The 23,023-nt window shown below is 40.4% G+C and overlaps 1 protein-coding gene across 4 annotated transcripts in view; it reads right to left on the bottom strand.

The window, feature by feature from the left end:
* The window catches only part of MAGI3 (membrane associated guanylate kinase, WW and PDZ domain containing 3), a 260,129-nt gene extending 238,305 nt beyond the window's left edge, over positions 1-21,824 (bottom strand). For all 4 annotated transcript variants that reach the window (XM_060090287.1, XM_060090288.1, XM_060090289.1 and 1 more), the window contains exon 1: positions 20,983-21,824. In XM_060090287.1, coding sequence (XP_059946270.1) covers positions 20,983-21,298 — 316 coding nt within the window. In that variant the 5' untranslated portion in view covers positions 21,299-21,824. The remainder of the gene's footprint in view (positions 1-20,982) is intronic.
* Positions 21,825-23,023: the final 1,199 nt, after the last annotated feature.

Raw genomic sequence — 23,023 nt, 5'->3', positions numbered from 1 at the left:
TTCACAAATGTACAAGGATACACATGAAAACCAGCCTTATGCACAAATTAGCCTTCTGACAAAAGATACAATAGAGACGCTTAATTATACTATCAGAAGTAGCTAGTGAAAACTAAGGTTTAAAAACAACAATTTAAAAATAAGGCATTCTGTGGATACTAAGATGGAGGCTGTGTATGTGTCCATTTAAAAGCCTACTGCTTTCAGTAGTAGATTAAGGTCAATGTGCCCAAAGAGCTCAGCTTTAATACTGAAACATTACCACTCAACAAAGAGATTAAGTTTGCGAGTTATATATTATATAAATTATATATTACGGTTTTAAATTTGTCAACTTCGTGCTTTTAAACACTTTGGCAATTTATTGGTAGCTTACCCAGGTTTGGTTTTTGTTGTTAATTTACTTACTGTCTTAAAATTTAAGACTGATTCAATTTTAAAAAATGGAAATATCAACAACTGCTTGTATAGCCAAGATTACTTCTGCTTTTACACAAGGTCTATCTGGCTATCTAAAGGAGGGCTTGAGTTCCAGAGATGTAAATTAGAGATGTCTACATATGGAAAAAGGGACCATACTTTGTGTTGATCCAAGCAGTTACCTGTGGCAAAATTTTAGGTGTAGAAGACAGAATACAACCAATCACCAGCAAGTACTAGGCATCCTCTCTGAGCCATTTAACTACTTAGGAAGGGCTAACAGCCTTGTATATCATGATCATTTATCAATATGACAGATACTGCTGTGAGGTGAGGGCTGGAGTTTTCCCGTAGAGTTAATAATTTAGCAAATAATCCAAAATAATGGATGACTTTTGGAACCAAAAGAGGAAAGAATCTCTTTTTAGCTAAAAGATCTGACATTTGTCTAAACAGAAAATAAAACTCTAGATACTGAGATAATATAGTATGATGAGAAAGTATTAGCTCCAGAACCAGAAAGACACAACCTGACAGTTATCAAGATCCCCAAAAATGTTCACATTTTTTGACCAAGTAATCCCATGTCTAAGAACGTCATAGCCAAAGTTTAAAACAGTAAAAGAAAAAGATAAAGTAATTATTGTGATTGCTTCTGGGTGGTAAATGATTAGCAGTTGTTTTTTGTCCTGATTCTTTAAACTCTATGGAACTTTTGAATACAGAATTGTGGCAGGGCTGGGATTCAAATTTAGATCTAATAATCAAAACCCAAGCACCAGACCCCTTTGTAAAAGAGGTTTGGCAACCCCACAAGAGGGCTGTTACTCAGAAAAGATGAAGCTGACTTACATTTCAATTCTTATAAAGAATCTCAAAAAATACAGGGAACTCCCTCAATTAATTTATTTTGAACAACAAAATACTGTTACAGAAAGCAATCTGGTAAGACAGACCAGGGAGGTAACCCTCAGGCAAAAGATGTTGAACTGCCTGAGAAATGAGGTGATAAAAGGGAGCTAGGAACCACAGATACCCTCCTTACACTTTCCGGATTCAGTTAAGTTAGGCAGGATAAGTTTAATGGAGTAATTTGAGGAAAGGTTCTTACAGCATCGCTTGAAATTCTGTTATTTTGAGTCATATAGGAGGTTAAGGGGGAAATAACCCCAAGTAAGTTTAGCAGTGATAATTCCTCACATCAGTTTAGTATAACTTAGTACAGAGTAGGTTAATCAGATAACTTTCCTGACACCTGTTACATAATGGAAGAATGCCAAGTGGTGGTGAGTGCCAACCAGGGAGAGGGTGCTGAGACCAGATAGTCAGGAGACAGTGTACAGACACAGGAAAATAATACCAAAATGTAAAAATGAGGATGGGATAGGAGAAAAAAAAGGGAGGGGGTTATCGAATGCTAATTCCACTTTATAATCTTACCTATGTCTAGCCCTAAGCCCTATCTCTCCCTAACGCAAATGATGCTGTTATTGAAGTCTTATACCAGACATCCTACTTGATTTTGACCAAACTGGTACTGACTATGACCAAACTAGCAAGCCTTCCTGTGTTAAGTGTAAAAAATTCATAAATATTTCACAGGGATAAATCAGAGATGTCAAAGAAAAAATTCATATATGATAATTTTATACTTTATGAAACTATGTACATATTCAGTTTATGGGGGCCTGTATAAATAACAATGTCACATTTCTCTCTTATTGGACTTTGTTTCCAAAGCTTAAGTTTAAAAAAAAAAAAAAAGACACATAACTTGCTTAATTCAACTGGGTAAAGTCATTTTATGCTCCTGCTATGGTTTTTTTTCGGGGGGGTGGGGCGGTGGGACAGCATGCGGGCATGTGGCATCTTAGTCCCCTGACCAGGGATTAAACCCGCACCCCCCCGTGCTCGAAGCATGGAGTCTTAACCACTGGACCACCAGGGAAGTTCCTCGTGCTATGTTTTTAAAAGAGAGAAGGTTTTAAAAAGTCAATTCCTAGTTGAGACATGTATCCCAAATAAGTTCAAATGGATATCAATTTTGGCTTCTTCTCCCATCTATACTTTTCTAATTCATACTAACAAGGAGCTAAACTCCACCCATTTCTCTTTTTCCAAGTCAAATCTGGGAGAGTTAACTATTTATTCCTCTTGAACCTTTCCATCAAGATGAACCTCTTCAAAGGTACAGAGTTGTCTTCCAGGCTAGAAAGTGTTTCATTCATTAATGTGAATTTTCTCAACACTGGTAATAGACCAATTCTACCACCATAACCTGCTGGGTGGAGTCTAAATTACTAAAGAGCTCTAAAATTAATAACGTATAATGGCAAAGTACAGAACTACTTAAGTGTCCTGGAGCTGCAAAGCATAGAAATAAAAATGGTCATAGATTGATCCTAGAAAAATCTCTGAAGGAAATAAGTTTAGGACTGGAATTTGAACAAGTATGGCAAATACTTTAGTTTGGCTATAATGGAGTATCCACATTGGGTACTAACAAAATAAGTCTGCAAAGAGTTTGGAAAGAGTTGAGAAAGTTGTTGGAGGATATCAAATGTTAGAACACAGAAAAACCATAGCAAGGAAAGAACACAATGGTCTCTTGGGTTAATTTCCTTAAAATCCAAATGACCGGAAGTCAATAAATAGTGAAAGTGTTTATTTTACAAGAAAGCATAAAAGTAACAGCAATATAAAATAATTAGTTTGACTTTTAAAGACAAGCATGTCTCCTATTTCAGTACCAACTCAAATCATTATTTACTTCCAGGTATGATACTGACTTCATGGATAACCGAGCTAGTTAATACCGTAAGACAAAAACTAAAAGGGCATATTCCTATCCCTTAGAAAATAAGGTACTCAAACAAAGCAAATGAAAAATCTGCAGCCTATGTCCATATGAATATAATTTTTACCACAGAGGCTGAAGATCTACCTAGATTGAATAAGCTTCTCTATCTTTTTGAACTTCAGCTTTTATTACATTTTTAAACAAACATACAGCAAAAGATGGAGAGAGGTTTTAGGAAATTGAAACAGAAGTCAAAGGCTAAATTCCTTGAAAGAAAGGAACTGAATGATTCCCTCCCATCTCTCGGCCTGGCATGGGGTTTAGTGCATAGTAGGCATGTGAGGAACATTTGCTAATTAAATGCAAAGGCCTTGCCAACAAAAGGATTAATGCTTGAAAGAACACCAAGCTACATTCCTGGGCCAAATATCTGAAAATGTTCTCAATTCTACAACATCATATTGTACTTTCCAGCAAGTTCTAAGTGCTAAGCTAACTTTGTAATCCAATCAAATGCAGTAGTAGTACCACATCCTCTACATTTTGTCTTTGAAGTTTGGGTCCAAGTGTTTTTAGCACATAAACCAGTTAGCAGCAAAACTTATCTAGTTTCCAAAATTCACTTTTATTCTTATTTATAAGTTAAAATATAATCAAATCATAGCCCTAGACTAATGATAACCTGCATGCTAATCCTAGATCCATCAGTAATTAGCTACACATCCCTGAACATATCACTTTTCTCCAAGCCTCAGAACTGTCGTCTGTAAAATGAGGGAAATGGGCATTTAAAAGTCTTCTTTGGGGAAATAGATTAATGACTGCAATTTCCTTTGAAATGCATAAAAAATATGGTAAGTCATAGATAAATATATAATTAAGCAAGAAGAGTAAAAAGTTAAGAAAATGATCTAGGTGGTGAATACACCTACTCCACAGAAAAAAACCTGATCAATCCTCCCAAACTCCTATGTTTCCTATTCCTGGAAATGGTACCAGTTGCTCAAAGCAAAAAACTAGAAGTTATCCTGAAGTCGTCTTCCTCCCTCACCTGTAATCAATCAGCAAGTCCTATTACTTCCTCCCTCAAAACATCTCAAATCTATGCACTTCATTTCCCTGCCACTACTCTACAGCAGTCCCAGAAAATTCCTCTCTCATTAAAAAAAAATTTTTTTAAGCTGTTTAAAAGAAAATAAGCCAGTCTCCTTTCCTTTCCTACCTTAGCTAAAGCATTAAAAGACAGGTTTAGCTCTCACCTGCTCATAATAAAAGTATAACATCTGCAGGTCACCTTTCTTAGAAGTACACCTGAAGACAAGTTAAACTGGAGTGATGGTGTTGAGTAGAGAGCATGAGCAGGGAAACTGTTCTAAGAAAGAGACATCACCTTCTCTATAATATTGTAGCCCTTGAGCCTTAGGGAATTTATACAATAATAAGCTTTTGTTATCTAGCATATTCATTGTTTTAAGAATAAATAGTATTTGGCCACCCATAGCATATTAATCCACAATTTAATATATTATAAAGAAGATGATAATTTTAATGAACTGAGATGTTTCCTAAATAACAACATGGATACATTCATCATTACAATATATATAGGTACGTATATATTAGTTTCCTAGGGTGGCTGTTACCAAAGTACCACAGACTAGGTGGCTTGAAACAACAGAAATTTATTCTCATGGTTCTGGGGGCTAGACGTCCAAAATCAAGGTGTCAGCAGGGCCATGCTCTTAGACTCTGGGTAGTATCCCTCTTTGCCTATTCCTAGTGTCTGCTGCTGGCCATCCACCCTTGGCACTCATCTTACAGCTGTAGCCCTTCAATCCACCTCCATAGTCATATGGTGATCTCTCCTCATGCTCCTGTGTCTCTTCTGTTCTCAAGGGCCCACCCTACTCAGGAGGATTTCATCTAAACTAATTATGTCTGCAAACGGTAGTGCTGGGTGTTAGGACTTCATACTTTGGGGGGCACACAATTCAACACCTAACATGCACCTAGGTATATACTGCATTATTACCTAAAGTTACAAACTTTCAACTTGTCATGGTATTATTTATCTTTAAGGTAGACACAAGTACATTTCTGAAGTATGATACTTAATAAGAAGGGCCATATTCTTTCTGGTACCAATTCTCCAGGACTGTGTTATTGTTACGGGTGAATTAACGACTTCATAAGTACAAGAAAAATAATTAGGTCAGTGATCCCACATCATAAATATTCTAAACCTGTTATAAACAAGTATCATGAATAAAGTAATAATGAAATTCCATTAAACTTCACTAAAAATCCATTTGGATTTAGTTGACCAAAAGATGGATTGGGTATTATAATTTCTCCTCTGCCTCCTATTATATCTATTAATACAACAAAACAATTAGTCCTAAACTGTGATATATAAAGTAAAATTACATGTATCAAATCCTGTATTTCTATTTAGTTACATTATTTTAAAAAACAAATAAATAAACAACAACAACAAACAGGTACTCTTGTTCCCCCTGGTGAAAAGATTCCTAAAACAACTTGATGTAAAAACTCTGGGCAAGAAAGGAACTAAGTGGTACACACAGACTAAACTCTAACACAACTGTTCTTTCAGGAAAATCATTCTGGGCAGTATACGTATGAATATCTCAGTGAGGCTCTACCACTGCTTAAAGAGAGGGGGCTCCACACAAGCACAAAGAAGAAACTATGATCATGTCCCCTCATCTACTCAGGCTCCCAAAGTTAGAAAATGATCACAGAAGAGCTGTGAGCTTTGAATATAATTTGCACAGATGCCTCTTCTTCAATCACTACCAGTGACCGTGATGGAGAACAACAGTATCTTAGAAGGTGAAAAGTTTGCAAACTGCAGATAATAAGAAAAAACATACATATTCCCATTTAGTATTTCTGTAGTAATAAAATAATTCTATATTGTTTACTTACAATAAGAGGTTCCTTAATACCTTAAAAGTGCTGATGAAATTCTCATCTGCATTACAACACTTTGACAGTGGATTAATATGCTACAATTATACAACTTTTTTTTTTTTTTTTTTTTTTTTTTTTTTTTTTGCGGTACGCGAGCCTCTCACTGCTGTGACCTCTCCCGTTGCAGAGCACAGGCTCCAGACGCGCAGGCTCAGCGGCCATGGCTCACGGGCCCAGCTGCTCCGCGGCATGTGGGATCTTCCTGGACCGGGGAACGAACCTGTGTCCCCTGCATCGGCAGGCGGACTCTCAACCACTGTGCCACCAGGGAAGCCCCACAATTTTTAATTCTTTCATTTAGTAAGAGATTATCCCAAAAGATAATCTATTGGCCTTTCAAAGATCTATTTCCAGCTACTATTTTTCTTAATGATTTTTAAAAAGACAGAGTTTGGTTTACTAAAAGCAGTCCAATTTGAACCTCTAAAACAAGGATATCAAATAAACAGTAAAATATTATCTATCTAGAGACCAGGATTCTGGAATATTTCCAAATCCAGAAGTAGGGGAGAAAAAAAAAACAACAACCCTTATACACACATGTTCTAGGGGTAAAGAGCAACAAGGACAAACATAACAGAAGACAGAAGAATACCACCGTAGGTTCACACCCGACCCCCTGAGATTGGATAATCCACCAGGGAGAAGTTAAGGAGCACTGCAATTGGCTGGCAGGATCTATACAAGGTCCATTTTTTCTTTGGAAAGCAGAGAAGCGTGGGAGAAGCAATCAGAGTAAAGAGAAAACAAAACTGGAACGATGAGCAGAGAGCAGCTGATCAAAGGCAGCTGAGGAGATTGAGGCTATGAGTTACAGACACAGTCCAGATATACAGCTGGCATCTTATCAGTTCCTGAAGGCACAGGCAGGAGCTACATGAATAGAGAAAGATACCACCTATGTCCTGGGATTCTGGCCTTGAGACTTAGGACATTTACACAATAACAAGCCACCCCATGTACAAGCAAATACCAGAGTCTGTGCGTTGTTTACACATGAAAAATACCACAGACTATATATATTTATATATTTATATATTTATATGAATATACATATTTATAATAGTCATCCCTAAATGGAGTTTTCTACCTTATTCTAATGAAATAAAATTTCAGAAATGTTCTATTAAGGTTGGTAACATACAGAAACGCACAATTTCACATAATTCCAAGAACAGGGAATAAAATAGGGTTGGACCTCTTGGAGACTGGAGCCGTACGATGATTCCAGAATGATTCTGGACCTTGGGAAGAGGAGTCTCTGGCCCTTCCTCGAGTGCTCTGCTATTAACACCACTCAGCCTTACACCATGGGTCAGTTTTTTCTGATTACTCATAGTTTCCTCTCCCGTAATTTTAGTGTGTACACGGTTCAGCGTAGCCTTTCCGACCTTGACTCTGCCTCCCCCCGCCCCCACAATCAGTGGTGTGTTTGGTAAATGCTAACAACTTCCACCACAGCAGTGACAACAGTGCAAATGGCTGAGAAGGTACATGCAGTGGCAAACCATTATATAGTATCAATATTTCTGCCATACAGATAGAATAGACATAAAGAAAGTAGAGAGCACAGATGGTAGTAAAATATAGTGAAATAATTAGGAAATGACGCGGAGTCTTAAAAAAAATAGTTGAACTCAAAGAAACAGTAGAATGGTGACTGCCAGCGCCTGGGGGATGGGGGAAGTGGGCAGAGGTTGGTAAAAAGGTACAAACTTTCAGTTTTAAGATAAATAAGGTGTGATCTAATGTATAACACGGTAACGAAAGCTGATTAATACTATATTGTATAACTGAAATTTGCTAAGAGAGTAGAATTTAAGTATTCTCACCCCCCCACACAAAAAGGTAAATATGTGAGGTGATGGATGTGTTAATTAACTCAGTTGTGAGAATCCTTTCATAATATATACACATATCAAACCATCACACTGTTCACCTTAAATATATTACATTCTGTCAATTATACCTCACTGAAGCTGAAAAATCATAAGAAAATGATTAACTTTGAGTAGCACCTGTTTTAAATATAATTTAGTTAATTATAATTTTATACAATTTATTTTTTTTTAATGACTGTGTGGGACTACCAACTCACAAAATTCCTGAAAATTTAACAATCAATCTCACGAAACAGTACAGCCAACTCCAGCACGTCACTGCAAAACCTCTCAGCTGAGGCTCCAACCCCAATTGAAAATTCTTTCCTTTTTGTCTTAGTTTAAATCCCCAGGAAAGATTCTTACTGGCCCCATTCATCCTTTTAGGCCACAGAAATCCTACGTTGCTGACCAGCCTCTGAATTGGTTGCTTCAGCTGAGGTGCCTTCCCTGTCCTGGATGCCTGCGGCTTGCAAGGGGAGGTTGAGATCAAGTGATATAAAACAGATGTCGCAGGAGCAGAGATGGCAGGTAGGACAGACACAAGCTAACCTCGTACAAAGATCACTACAGATGTTAAAAATCCATCGGCCCTAGATCATTCCACCTACAGGCCATTTCAGAAAGAGAAGCTCACAGAAATGACAGTGAGTTATCAAAGGGCTATACTGTATTTAACATACTATATTTAATAAAATGTACTCAGCATCCACCACCTTACAGAATGCCCTCCTGAAACGCAGAGGTTGGGAAATTAAAAACTATATTTTCCAGGCTCCTTTACAGCTAGTATTCAGGATGAGAATTTGATTCTACCCTTAAGATGCAGGACACAAAATACGGAAGACAGCAGCGAGGCAGAGCCCTAGCAGCCTGTAACTTTTAGCTGCTTTCAGCCAGCAAAGAAGGTCACAGACATGTCAGTGTCTAGTCTCCAGCTTCGAGGGTGTTGAGGGACAGTGGCAGAAGCAGTAGTGCCGGATTGATCATTCCGGCATCTAATCACTAGTTCATAGGCATCAGGGAGAAGCTGTCACAGCAGTGGCCAGATGCTAAATTTCAAACTTCAAGCGGTTATGATGGCAACAGCAGTGGCTGCTGGGATCCCCTTGATCACAGCGACAGCGGTATTTTCTTGCCGTGGTTTCAGTGGTAACCTCCTGATTGCCACTTTCCCAACTATGGCAGAGATGTCAATTCCCATGGCGAGTTATTCCAAGGTGTCCTGGAAGTCATTCTCAGAGGCCTGGCCTACAGCCCAGCCCTCCAGCTCCTCCAAAGATTCTCCAAGCAACGAATTCCCTGCATCGCATCCCTTCTGTTTACTGCACTGAACCCTGACTGATACTTCAAAGGAGTACACGGGGGATTGACTGTATACAGAAAGGATTTTTTTCATGTCTGCACTCATGCTGTTTTTTCACAGACATAAAAAGGGCCCAAGCAAGATGTCACCATTCCCATCAGTCTCCCCAGAACGGCCACCTCAAGCCCCTTTCTTCAGCTTTGTCTCACACAGGTGATACCTTCTCCTCTGCTGTGGCCAGCTCACCATAACCTGAGACATCTACCTGCCCTGTACCCAGCAGGAGCACAGTTCCTCAGATGTGGCAGTTATGTCAGCTTTCATTACAGCCAGACAAGCTCAAGGACTCTGAACCAAAAGTGCCCCTGATGGTTCATCCACCACATCCCTGAGCAGTCCCTGGCCCTAAAACTCATCTTCTCCCACTGCATCCCCTAGTCAGTCAAGTGGAGAAAAAAAATCAAAGTATAGCTGGCTCTAAATCAGAGGAATTCATCACCCCTCCAGGAGAGGCAAGGATGGGACAGGAATAGCAGTCTACCACACAGCAGCACCCATTCAGAAGGACTCTCCTGAAAGCATTGTTAAGAATCTTCCTGATAAGAAAAATTTTTCAAAGCTAGAACAACTAACAGCAAAAAATACTTAAGTATTCAGCTGTTACACCAGCTAACAATTTTCTGACTATTTAAATCTTAGCCATAAGCTACAGCACTATGGAAGGCTAAAAATGCCCTGAAAACCTGAGGCATGTAATGGTTACAATTCTCTCTTGCGCTCCAACTTCTGGGTTACCACTGTCTCTAACGACACTCATGCATGCTGATGGCCTAACAAACTGAGTCAGCATGCTATACTTAATTCCAAAAGAATGCAGATTTCATAAAGAGACAGAAAATGTTTAACCAGGCTAACTCTTTTTTTTTTCACAAATTTCTTCCAGAAATTCTTCAGCCAGAAACCAAAACAATAAAAGGAGCCTGAGTTCTAGACCCTGCTCTGCCAGCTTCGAGCTGAGCAGAGTCACCTGCCATTGCTAAACCTCAACCTATTTATCTGTAGACAAAGGGTACTGGCTGGATTGCTATGATTCCTTCCAGTTGAGTGACTGACTTTAAGCCCAAATAGGAAACATAAAGCACAAACACTTGAAGAATAAGAGGTGCCCGTACTCCACAGCCTGCTTTAACTGCCTCTTCAAAGGAACCACCTTACTGTGCAGTACTTGAAGGCTGAAAGAAGAGAGACTGACTTGAATATCATGAGTTATTCTTCTGTCTAGCTTGGCTAAGTTTTATTTAAGCCAAGTATACTTTGAACAGAGTCTAAATACTTATTAAAAATTGCTAATTCCAAAACACATTCTTACATTCCTCAGAACATTTTCTAGCCTACTTGTCTCAAGATAAGTGTGCTAACACACACCTTCTGGGGAGTGAATTTTAGAGCAGGTGAACAGGAAACACAAGAACAAGATATCCTTTCTAGTTTCAAGTACACAATTTTCACAAGTATATTTATCCTAAAAAGTATCTGAGCTTTTACATATACCTGCTGAAAATATTTTCTGACAAAGATAGCCAGAATTAAGGCTATCAAACAGATTTTCTGTTTGATTAGTAATTCTTGGGAACAACTGCTTTACCATGCAGTTGAACTGTAAAGATTAATCTGCACTGCCACAACTTTGTTTAGAAACAGAACCAAGCAATGAAGCTTTTAAGTACTTGCCCAGTGTTTTACTGCATTTAACACCCACTCAAACAATTTAGAATTGTGGGGTTTTTCCTTTTAATAGAGAAAAGGGAAGTAAGAGAGATTTTTCAGATATAACAAAATAATCTTCTATCTGGAATGCAAAGAAGGAAGACTCAACTGTTTCAGTTCATAGTCCTCCTGTGAGTCTGTCTGACCTTCTACATGCTAATCTTTCCAAACCTCAGTTTTCTCATGTGTAAAAGTGAGATGATAATCCCCAGCTCATGGAAAGTAAAAATACATGAACTTTTTACAGGAATACACGTATGCCAACACACACATTCTTATAAACCAAATGAGATGGGTGTATAACATCCTGACATATGATGGTTACTCAATATATGGCAGTTAGTATTATCATGACAAGTCCCCAAGTCAGAATATTCCTATTAGACTTAGAGCAAGGTTGTCAACTTAGAGTTGCCACCAAAGGGAGGTTGATGTGTCACTTCACTTATCAGCATTACATTGTGAGATAGCTCTAGTTAGCAAATCTAACGCTATTCAAAGGGAACTGAATCATTAGCATGTACATTCCAACTTAAATCAAACAGTGAAATTAGTGAATAGTATCCTTAGCTAAAATTAATAATATTTTACAAAGTGTTCTGCCAAAAGCTACAGAGCCTCTGTGAGGAAGACTGTATTATTTTACCAGATTTTATGACTTAATATATGGAATTAATATTGGAGAACTCTGGTCCTAACAAGCTTCTGAAGTAGGAACAGAAATTTTCCAAATATGGTCTAAAGATACTCCAAGAGGGACATAAACTAACCTAAAAATCAAAGCCCCTGCTATGATTCTTATTGACAAATCACACCCAATTCCATGGATGTTTGTTTTTTTGCACAGTAAGTGTATTTACCAATAACCTCCCAACATTTAACATTCACTAAAGGTTCAACTATCAGACAACACTTGGCAAAACTGCAAACTCCTACTGTGTATGTCATACATAAAGTGAAGGATGATGTTAAAATTGTTTTTATGGCAAAGTTGAAGACATTAAAACCATAATTAGACTATAAAAATAGCAAGAAAAGATATTCAGAGTACCCACCCCTCTCAATCCTCCACCTCTACTCTAAGTACCTCTGTGGAGGCAGGAAAAAAACTTAACAAAGGTGGTCAGACTTTATCCTACAAGTACCAGTAACTTTTTTGGTGATTAAACAGATTCATATTTCACTCTTAAGCAGTGTTTCAAACTTAAGAGTCAGTGAAGTAGTTCCTTTATGTATAACTTCTATGAGATCATGGTTAAAAGGTAATATTAGAGAGCCCTTAGAAATAACACAATAATAATTCAGTCTTAATTTATGTTTAAAAAGACCATTGTTTTAAAATCAAAACATCTTAGAAAGCAACTGGTTTAGAGTTTCACTTTCAAAATGATACAATATTAAGTTTTAAACACTACATTAACAGGGCTTCCCTGGTGGCGCAGCAGTTGAGAGTCCGCCTGCCCCTGCAGGGGACGCGGGTTCGTGCCCCGGTCCGCGAAGATCCCACATGCCGCGGAGCGGCTGGGCCCGTGAGCCATGGCCGCTGAGCCTGCGCGTCCGGAGCCTGTGCTCCGCAACGGGAGAGGCCGCAACAGTGAAAGGCCCGCGAGCCGCAAACATTTTAAAAAAATTAAAAAAAAAAAAACTGCATTAACTACACTAATTTTCTCAATGTCAAAGATAATTAAATGATCCTCCAAAGTATTCTATCTACCTAAGAGCAAGCAGCATTGATTTAGAGAATCTTATTTGATATAAACAAATTCAAAGAAAACTGAAGAAAAACGGAAGCTGCACTTTTAAATTATTTACATTAAGGTAGCAACATCTCAATTTTTTAAAGAGCCAGCATTTAGAGAAAGCAGTTTTTAGATAAAAACATCAAAAAGATCATATTTGATAAAAATATATCAAAAATGATAAATATTTGAGTAAAATCAATGCTTCAGTTGCAGTCTACAGCCAATATTTGGTCTTTAAAAATGAGAGCTTTTTTTTTTTTTTGCGGTACGCCGGCCTCTCACTGTTGTGGCCTCTCCCCGTTGCGGAGCACAGGCTCCGGACGCGCAGGCTCAGCGGCCATGGCTCACAGACAGGCCCAGCCGCTCCAGGGCATGTGGGATCTTCGCGGATCGGGGCACGAACCCGTGTCCCCTGCATCGGCAGGCGGACTCTCAACCACTGCGCCACTAGGGAAGCCCAATAATGAGAGCTTTATAACAACCGTGTACTGTTGTTGGCTTCAAAGTAGGAGAGATTAAATGTTTTAAAAGAGGCCATTTCCTGTAGTGCTCTCTCCCCAGCGTCCATCTTTTGAGGAACTACCCCTCCCTTATCTCTTGGAGTTCTGGTACAGTTATTAATCACACTATACTTTCTATACCCAGCTGCAAAAGCGGACATGTCACCAAGGCCTGACCAATCAGGATACCCATGGCCCTCTCTCCACAATGGGTCTGTAATGAGCACAAGGCCAATCAAAGTCTCAACATAAGATTTGATTTGTTATTGGAGTCCAGAAAAAAGATGAGAAGATTTAAGGACTTTGTAGGACTTGGGGGGTTGAGAGCCACCTTTCCTGCTACCCAGAGTGGAGCTCAGAAAGAGGCCAACCTGGAGGAAAGAAAGTCAAGAAACAGTCCTTGAGAACATGAGTTTAGCTCTTACTGTCCAATGCCTGGGTTTTCATGCACATAAGCCAATACATTTCTTCTTAGCCTAAGAAGTGTTTCTGTCAGGATTCTCAGTACAGAATCCTTACCAATACAGAAACTGACGTGAATCGAAATTTCTTTCTCTTCCTGCTGAAATCTAAGCTATAAAAAACAAAGCCAATTTAACACAGTTCTATTTAAGTTCAGAAATAGAGCATTTATTAATAAATGCTTCTTTTTCCTCCCTTTTGGAGTATTTTCATTTCATAAAACTACTTCTGTTAAATGTCATCATGTATAGTAAAATCCCATTTTTCACAGTCACATGTAATTCCCAATCAGAACAACAATGAGATACAGGGTTACCTCTCACAAACTTCCCTGAAGCAAGAAAAATAATTATGTGTTTAAAATTCTCTGCAAAAAAATACAGCAAAGGGCCTAAGATGCCGGAAATTTTTAATTAAGTAGATCAGTTACCGTTCATATTGCATACCCAAGACGGGAAGAAGGAAAGCTTCTAAATAGAATGCATCCTAATTATTAAATCTGAAGCAAAATATCTTTCCAATCCCCATTACACAATATTAAAAACCCCAAACCCGGGCCTCCCTGGTGGCGCAAGTGGTTGAGAGTCCGCCTGCCGATGCAGGGGATACGGGTTCGTGCCCCGGTCTGGGAGGATCCCATATGCCGCGGAGCGGCTGGGCCCGTGAGCCATGGCCGCTGAGCCTGCGCGTCCGGAGCCTGCGCGTCCGGAGCCTGTGCTCCGCGACGGGGGAGGCCACAACAGTGAGAGGCCCGCATACCGCAAAAGTAAAAAAAAAAAAAAAAAAAAAAAAAAAAAACCCCAAACCCCAAATAAACTATAACAGAAAAGCTTAACCCTCTATATTCCTTACTGAGTCTCTCAATAGCATTAAGCTCCTTACCAGCATTATTTATAGAAGAAAAAGCATTTCAAGTTCTAATTTAAAAAAAAAAAAAACTTATAGGGGACAATTCATAATGGAACTACCTACACATTTAAACAATATGATTTTCCCTGTATTTTCCAATTATTCTATAATGTGGGTTTTGTTCTTTTACACACATGAAACACACACAAAAACTCCTGATATGGACTATACTGTAGACCTTTCTGTACTGAACATTCTTGCCCCATGTTTTGCTCCTCCTCTGCTTCTTACCTACTACTGAGAGGATCTTAATTCCGCTCAACCAAGATATCCATCTTTCAAAGCCAGGCTGAGTTCAAAACTCTTCATAACCCCCTCCCCAACTATCCAAGTCAGAAAATAAGCGCTGGTGGTAAAGACTCTAACAAGACATAAAAAAGAATGAACCCTTACTTTCACTTCATGTACACATTTAACTTCTTTAACTCACTATGCATACCCAGGTGAGGATAATTTCTCCGAATTAAAAGATAGGTACTCTTTGTAAAACATATCTCTTTAATGCAAGCAAACTACTTCATCTGGTGTTCAACAAAAATATAGCAATTGGTTCCAGCACAGGTGGAAAAGCAGGCATGTAAGACTCTTCCTAAAAATGGTACAATACAAACACAATGTATAAAATACAAAATTGTATTGTAAAATACACTGTAAATAGAACACAGATACAACATATTTGAAGGGCAATTTAAGCTTGAGAACTTTTCAAAAGATAATTTTGTTTATATTTGATTTCCCTCTTTTTGTCATGACTTGAGCACCCTTTCTCTCCAAGATGCAACTCCACACCACTTTTTAGAACAGCATGCTGAACAGCCAATTAATTATCCCAGTTTCTGCCAAAATTCATACTAAAACTTACCTAAAGAGTTTTGTTTAAGTACTGGGAGAAAAGTGAAAAAGGTAAAATCCTTACTACAGGTATTGCTTACCAATGAATCATGAAGCTCCCAATAAATTGAGAGCTTCCTGAAAACAGAGGCCATTTCTGACTCATTTTTATATTTTATGTTTTTATATCGCCAGTGCTAGCTCACACAGTGGGTTCACCACTAAATGTTTGAGAAGGGAATGAATGTGTGCCAGTAATAGAACTTTTATTTTTTCTCTTTATAAAGTAAAATAAACACTTTTAGGAGAACATTCCGAATAATATTTGTTCAAGGAGAAGAGCAACGAACTTGCCTCTCTTCCCCCACAAACAAATCTCTCACAACACCAGCCTCCAAGCTACTGAAAATCTTACCCTTAAGAACAGTTTTAAATTAATGGCATTCATTCTCCCTACCAAAATGTAGTATTGCAAGGAGATTATTTCTCAAAATTTTAGAAGAGAAACAAAACGAATTACAGAAGACACAGTTCTAGTCTTCAATACCAAAAGTTATTCTTTGTTGAATCAAAACCAACCAAAAACTGACTTGGAAATTGGCAGAGTTTGAAACTGGTGGGTAATATTGAAGTGGTTCATAAAAATGAAGTTCTCCTGCAACACACTCCCCAAACACTAAGTGCCCACAAAACTTACGAGCACTTAGGGGTTATATAGTAAACACATTATATGAAACTATTCACCTGAGATTATGCACTGACTTCATAAGTCAGATACTTGAACAAATGGAGATTTGTTTTACCATATATGCGTGCGTGTGTGTGTATGTATAAAGACCAGGAAAAAAAAAAAAACACTTAAATGTATCTCATAACAAGAGGTTTTATGAAGTACATCCCAAGATCTCAGAAGAAAAACAATTTATATTCCTCAGGAACACAGAGTTATGTTCCATAAAAATCAGTTTCAGCATTAAACTGAATAAAATAAAAATGATTTGAAAAGTGAAAGAGCCAAATGTTAAGAGTTTGTTCTGACACTGTGGTATAAGCCCAATAGTCATCTGAATTGAAGGTGCCAATGAACAGAGCCTAGAACCCAAACCTTAAGTTAATAAAACCAACTTGAGACCCCAAAAATTGTTATCAAACTTTCAAAAAGCAGGAAAGTTTCAAATTTAAGGTTTATCAAAATTTGATACTATTTTCCCTAACAAAGGGGCTGCCTCACCCAGTCTCGTTTCTATTGTTTAAGAAAAGGTATCGAGAATTTTTTTGTATTGCAAACCTGAGGCTAGCAATTTCTCCCACCCTTCCCTTAATGTTACAACCACCTAAAGTGAACTCACCACAAGTCCCAAATAACCCACTAAACCAAAAAGAGTAATAAAAAGATCCAAAAGTTAAGAGAATAAAGGGGTAGAGTTATTCATTATTGGCATAACATAAACATCCTTACTTAAATAAAGATGTTTAAAAAAATATCTTTACTTGAAAGCATTTCATAATGTTTCTTCACCGATGGAGAAAGTATTTCTAGGACTGTGCTCATTTTAACAAAATTCCCTTATAAACTGGATGTCTCAAAGAGTCAGTGGTGAAGACTTTTACCTACATTTAATTAACATTAAACAAGATTCAAATTAGCTTTTGTTGGGCTTCCCCGGTGGCGCAGTGGTTGGGAGTCCGCCTGCCGATGCAGGAGACACAAGTTCGTGTCCCGGTCCGGGAGGGTCCCACATGCCGTGGAGCGTCTGGGCCCGTGAGCCATGGCCGCTGAGCCTGCGCGTGCGGTGAGCCATGGCCACTGAGCCTGCGCATCCGGAGCCGGTGCTCCGCGGTGGGAGAGGCCGCGCTGAGAGGCTGAGAGGCCCGCGTACCGCAAACTAGCTTTTGCTTAAACAAACTGAAAGATTGTTCCTCATGATTTTTATCTCTAGATATAGTATCAGACAGGGTAGCAAATGCACTATGTGCATGATAAAGCAGTAGACAAGGACTTCATATACTTACTGTATCAATACTTAATCTCTGGAATAAAGTCCACATAATTTACAACTGCTGAAATGTGTGTTTAAGGTATATGAAGCAAATATTCCATAAAACTCTGCACGATCATAGTCGGGGGAATTTTAGAATAAAATTAACTGCTTCTATCATTAATCAGAATAGAAACTGTTTAAAAATATACTCTGAAGTAAAATCAAGGAAACTAATCCTGGTCACAGGACTATATCATGAAACAATTCCGCCAGAGGTCCAAAGTTCAACTTCTTTTACTACAGGGAACATTCAAAGTTCAAATTCAAGTGAAAACTTTTCCTCTTGCAGAAAAGTAAATGACAAGGTTGTAATTAAGAAAAAGGTGACAATTTGAGCCAAGAATTAGGTGGAGCAGGAAAGTACTGAATGCTAAGTACTACATTAATAATAAGAATTCAATGAGAAATTTCCTAATTCTCTCACAAAAGCCTCAGATTAGGAACCATAGTTTAAAGAGTTACTTTCAAATCTCCATTAAAGATTAGAACAAAAGAAAATAAATAAATAAAACCCCAAGTCAAAGCGAAAGATAGTCACTACCAGAAAGAACCCTTGTTAAATCATCTGGGTGAGGGTACTGGCTTTGGCTGAGCTCCCTTTAACATCTACTAGATGAAAGGGGAAATCAAGAAAGAAACGGCGCTACACCAGTCATGTCCTACAGTCCAGCTCATCCTTTCACCGTGGACTCTGTCAGAAGACAATATGAGGTCACTCCCCACTAATAATACATCTTACAGAAATGGCTGAATCTACTCTTGCATTGTGCTAGTTTCTAAAGGGCATGTTATAAATATAATTTAATAAAGAGTTATTAATCAAGACAAGAGACAGAGTGCTAATAAGTACACTTTAAAATACCTTATTAAATTGAAAAATCCATTTCTCTCACAAAGTTTAGATAAAAGGAGAGGAAAAAAACCTCCAATGTGCAGGGCAAATTCCTTTTTAAATTCCCTTACTCTGTATTTTCATACTTTTCAAATTTAATCCCAACAGTATAAAATCTTTGTCTCCTCTGGAGATAATATATATGCTGTTTATAATCACACTCAAAGTTTTACAAATAACCTCTTCAAGTTCTTAGTTTCTAATATTTAAAGTCATGTGCTTAAACCTGTAAAAATCTTGCTACTTTATAGCAAATGTTGTTTATGTGAAGCCATTTAAGAAACAATTTAATATAATGCCTAACATGAGGCTATTAAAAACAAAGAATGCTATTTTTCAAAGAAATCAACAACTTGCTTAAAAACAAGAATATTAGTCTCAAATGACATATAGTGGTATCCTTTAGAAATTACTGAGGCAGAGTGTATCTTTAAAAAATAGGTGTACTATTCAGAACTTTTATTATTGATTACAAAATATGCTATACCCAGTACACTTTATTTTGGCTAAACATTTAAAATAGGACAGTATGCAAGAGGGAAAATTTTTATTACTACAAAAATGTCAACTACATTTTGGGGCTTTTTTTTTTTTAGTACAGTTAAGTAACATCACTGAATACACTCTAAACTTTGAATTATCTTCTTAAATTTTATATAAAGGCTGAGAAAATGAATAACATGCAGACCAGACTAATATCAATGAAAGACACATTTTCCCAGTCTTCTAAAAGAATCACAATAACTTGAGAATATATCAACTTCCTCCTCTATCATCTTTTAAACTATTTTTGAAAATAAGTTATACTCTTGTATATGCCCCCAACTAATCAAGACAAAACACAAAGCAATGATGCAAATGTTCTCATTACTCCCTAACTCGTGGGATTTGAACTAAGTCGCACTTAGACCAGTAATGCTGTATATAGTATTTTGCATATTACAGAGAGTGCCTGACTGGCTGAATTATAGTCCCCAAAGCCTTTCCTCTACCCTTCACATATGGCTCTAAAAGTTTGAATTAAGAAAGAATTTTTTAATTCAAAATATATATATATACAGAAAAAGATGTTTGAAGTCTGCCAAAGTTTTTAAAATTAATAATAAAAAGAAAACCTCACATAAACCCATAAGCTTACAATGAATGTGATGGAATAGACCATATGCAGAAAATCTTAATTAAGATTGCAGGGACATGTGAGTGTGTGTGTGTGTATACATCCACAATACACACACATATGGGTATTGCAGCACAAGCCATCAGTTCCCATTAAGCCTAAGGAGTACTAAAGAGATATTTCTAAAGTGAGCTCCTGAGAAAGAAAAAAAAAAAAAAAATGTGAGGGAGACAACATGTTAAATTTTTCTCCAGAATTTTCTAGCATTTTGCAGTGTAGAGATGAACTGATTTTTCTAGCCCAAGTCATAATTAAGCAGACCATTATATTTTGATGCACTGTATATTCAGTAGAACACATTCAGAAAAAAATAGTTTGATTTCTATTAACGTTGTAGTCATAATTCTCTCCCCTACAAACATCTCAGGAAACAGAATCACATTTGCCAATGCTGAAACCACCAGCAATGCTGTCAACAACAAACACATGAGGGCTATTACCTCCGATCAGATATCCCTGTACGCAGTCTGATCAATGCTTTGCAACTGGCAAGTATGCCATAAACGTAACGAGCTCTGCAGCAGATTTTACTGGCATAAAAGACACCTGGGCAACAGGGGCCTTTGCAACCCACCACTTCAACAAAATTCCGTAAAATCAAAGATTTACAAAAGATTTTACTCCAAGGAGGCACCTAGGTCTTCTTTGGAAACCCAGACTATTCAACAGCTCCCTGCAAGAACACACCATTCTGCCACAAATCGCATATTGCACACCATCGGTACCCAGACACCTGAACCACCTGGGCTAACAAGAGTTAGGCTGTCAGCTCGGAGGTATTGCTAGTGTGCAAGAAACACTGAAGCAGCTAAGCTCTCCCAGGTACACTAGGTGGTAACCTTGGCACCAAGTGCCGTAGTAGTAAAGATCTTTTTCCCTATTACAAAATGCGCTAAGACTGTTCCAAAGAAAATGCTACAATCCTGAGGACCTCTTCCACAAAGGAGAGCAGAAAAGGGCTGGTTTTTTCCTCTAGTCAAAAACTGCGGTGGGAGATGGAGCTACAAATTAAGGAAATCCAGCTTCTGGTGGCAATCCTGAGACAGCTAGCAGAGCAGCCCGGCCAAGCCAGAGCTCAGTTTTCCTACCGGCAAAATGGGAATCACCACCGCCACCTCTCCCCCTCGACAGGGAGCCCGGCACACCCAGGAGGTCTAAGATTACCCCGGACGACAAGCGGTGGGGTGGGGCCGCCGCTCCCCAGACGCCCACCCCGGACTCCCCCCACCCCGCGACAGAAAGGCAGGGCTGGCGTACCTGGCTTCACAGTCTTGAGACGGATGGGTTCGCGGAAGTGGCGGATGACAGCCAGGGTGTCCCGGTTGGTGAGCCCGCTGACAGGCGTCCCGTTCACCTCCAGCAGCACATCCCCCGGGCTGGGCGCCTTGCCCGAGACGACGCAGCAGGTGCCACCGCCTGGCTCCTCGCGGAGCCGCCCCAGGTAGGGGAACTCGCCGCGCTCCGCGCCGCCCCGGATCTCGGCGCCCAAGTCGCCCGGGGGCCCGGCCCAGGACACCGCGCACTCCTGCACCTTGCTGAGCCAGTGCTTCTTCTTCTTCAGCGTCTTCGACATCCCGAACCCCGCTGCACCATGGAGGAGACCCCGCGCGGGCGCCGGGGGCGCCGCTCCGGCCCCCTCTCACCCTGGGGGCCCCGGGCGGCCCGCGCAGCCCGGAGAGGGGGGCCTCGCCGCTCCGGCGCCCCCCCCCGACCACAGCCGGCTGGGGGCCGGGCCGTTCCAAGCCCCGAGACGCCCCTCGGACGCCCCGCCCGGCGGCGCTCCCCGGGGCTGGCCGGGGTCCGCGAGGGCCAGCCGGGTTAGGCTGAAGAAAAGAGAAGGGGATTGTCCCCGGGCGGCTCCAGAGGGGTTTCGGGCGGGGTCACAGCCGACTGCTGGCCCCCGGGCTCCGCGCCTGAGCGGCGGGAAAGGCAGAAGCAGGGGGGCGGGGAGGTAAAGGGGGAAGAGCCGGAACGGGAAAAATCCGTCGGGGGCGCGCAGAAGCGCGCGTAGACCCGTCGCAGGATCGATCGTGGCCGCTGCGGAGCTGGAGCGCTGAGACCAACGCCTGCCCAAGCTGCCAGGAAACTGCCGCTTTCAAACCCGCCGCAACCTCCTCCTCCTCCCTCTTCCCTTCCCCCCGCCCTCGCCCATCCCTCATCCAGAGCCCCGCCCCCTCCCGCCGCGCGGCGCCCGGCGCGCTGCCGTCACGGGCCAGGCGCTTGGGAACGAGCCCCGCACTCGACTCCCTCGCCAGGGATTGGCGCCCGGCGGGCAGGAGGCGGACCCTGACGAGAACGAGAACCACCGATTGGTTACTGAGAGTGGAGGAGGCGGGCACTAGAATGACTGAAGTTTAAAGAGGGTGGAAAAAAAGAAGTTTGAAGAGTGAGGGAGGGAGAAAGGAGGGGCTGGGGAGAGGGGCCGGCTCCAGATAGCAGGGCTGAGAGAGGCCCTCCGTGCGGCGGCCGGAGCCAGGAGAAAACTCGGATAGGAAGAGCAACCGAACTCCCCGAGGTGGAGGCGTGGCTGGCAAGCCGGGCGGAGTGGGGGGAGGAGCTTGGAAGCCTGCACCGGGCACAGAGAAAAGCGGGTGTACTTTGAAGGGGAGACGACGTGCTGAGTCCCAAGGCAGAGGTGGCGGAGCCTCGGGGTGGCCAGTGACAGCCGACCGCTTACAATGAGTAGACGTTTCTCGTTCGTTCATTTCTTCAACAGAAGTTACTGAACGCCCATTGAGGCAAAGTCTCCGGAGTCTGGTTGATGGAAGGTAAAATAGAGTCCTGCATACTGCTGTGTGACCTCACGCATATTAGACAACCTCTCTGAGCGACGGCATCCTCGGCTGATAAGTGGAAATAATTATACCCTTCCAAGTTGTGAAGATTACATGAGGTACATATGAAACATCTGTGTAGTGCCTGACAGGGTACTTCTTACCCTTTAGTAGCTGATGAGAAGGATGACTTTATCAGACATTGTGCTAGATACTGGGTTCAGGGATGAAGAAAACGGAGGTCCTGCTTTCTAGGAGGTCACAGTCTAAAAGGAGAGACTGAGAAGTAAGACTGCTTGAGATGAGGTAGGGTGGGGTGGGGTAGAGGTGGATTAGGAACCAGGCTAGTAGCTAGCAGACCTGGGCTGGAGTCCTGGAATGCTGCTTACTTGCTGTTTGACCTTCACCAAATCTCAGTTTCAAGTTTACTCACCTGTAAAGGAGGTGGAGCGAGAACTAACAGTGAATAAAGGACATCTTAGATCCCTTCCAACCCTAATTTTTCACAAACAGTTCTTGAGCTT

This window comes from Mesoplodon densirostris, chromosome 2 (assembly GCF_025265405.1).
Source record: "Mesoplodon densirostris isolate mMesDen1 chromosome 2, mMesDen1 primary haplotype, whole genome shotgun sequence".
Lineage (NCBI taxonomy): Eukaryota > Metazoa > Chordata > Mammalia > Artiodactyla > Ziphiidae > Mesoplodon > Mesoplodon densirostris.
The sequence above is the reverse complement of the archived record's forward strand: the minus strand, read 5'-3'. Positions and strand labels throughout refer to the sequence as shown.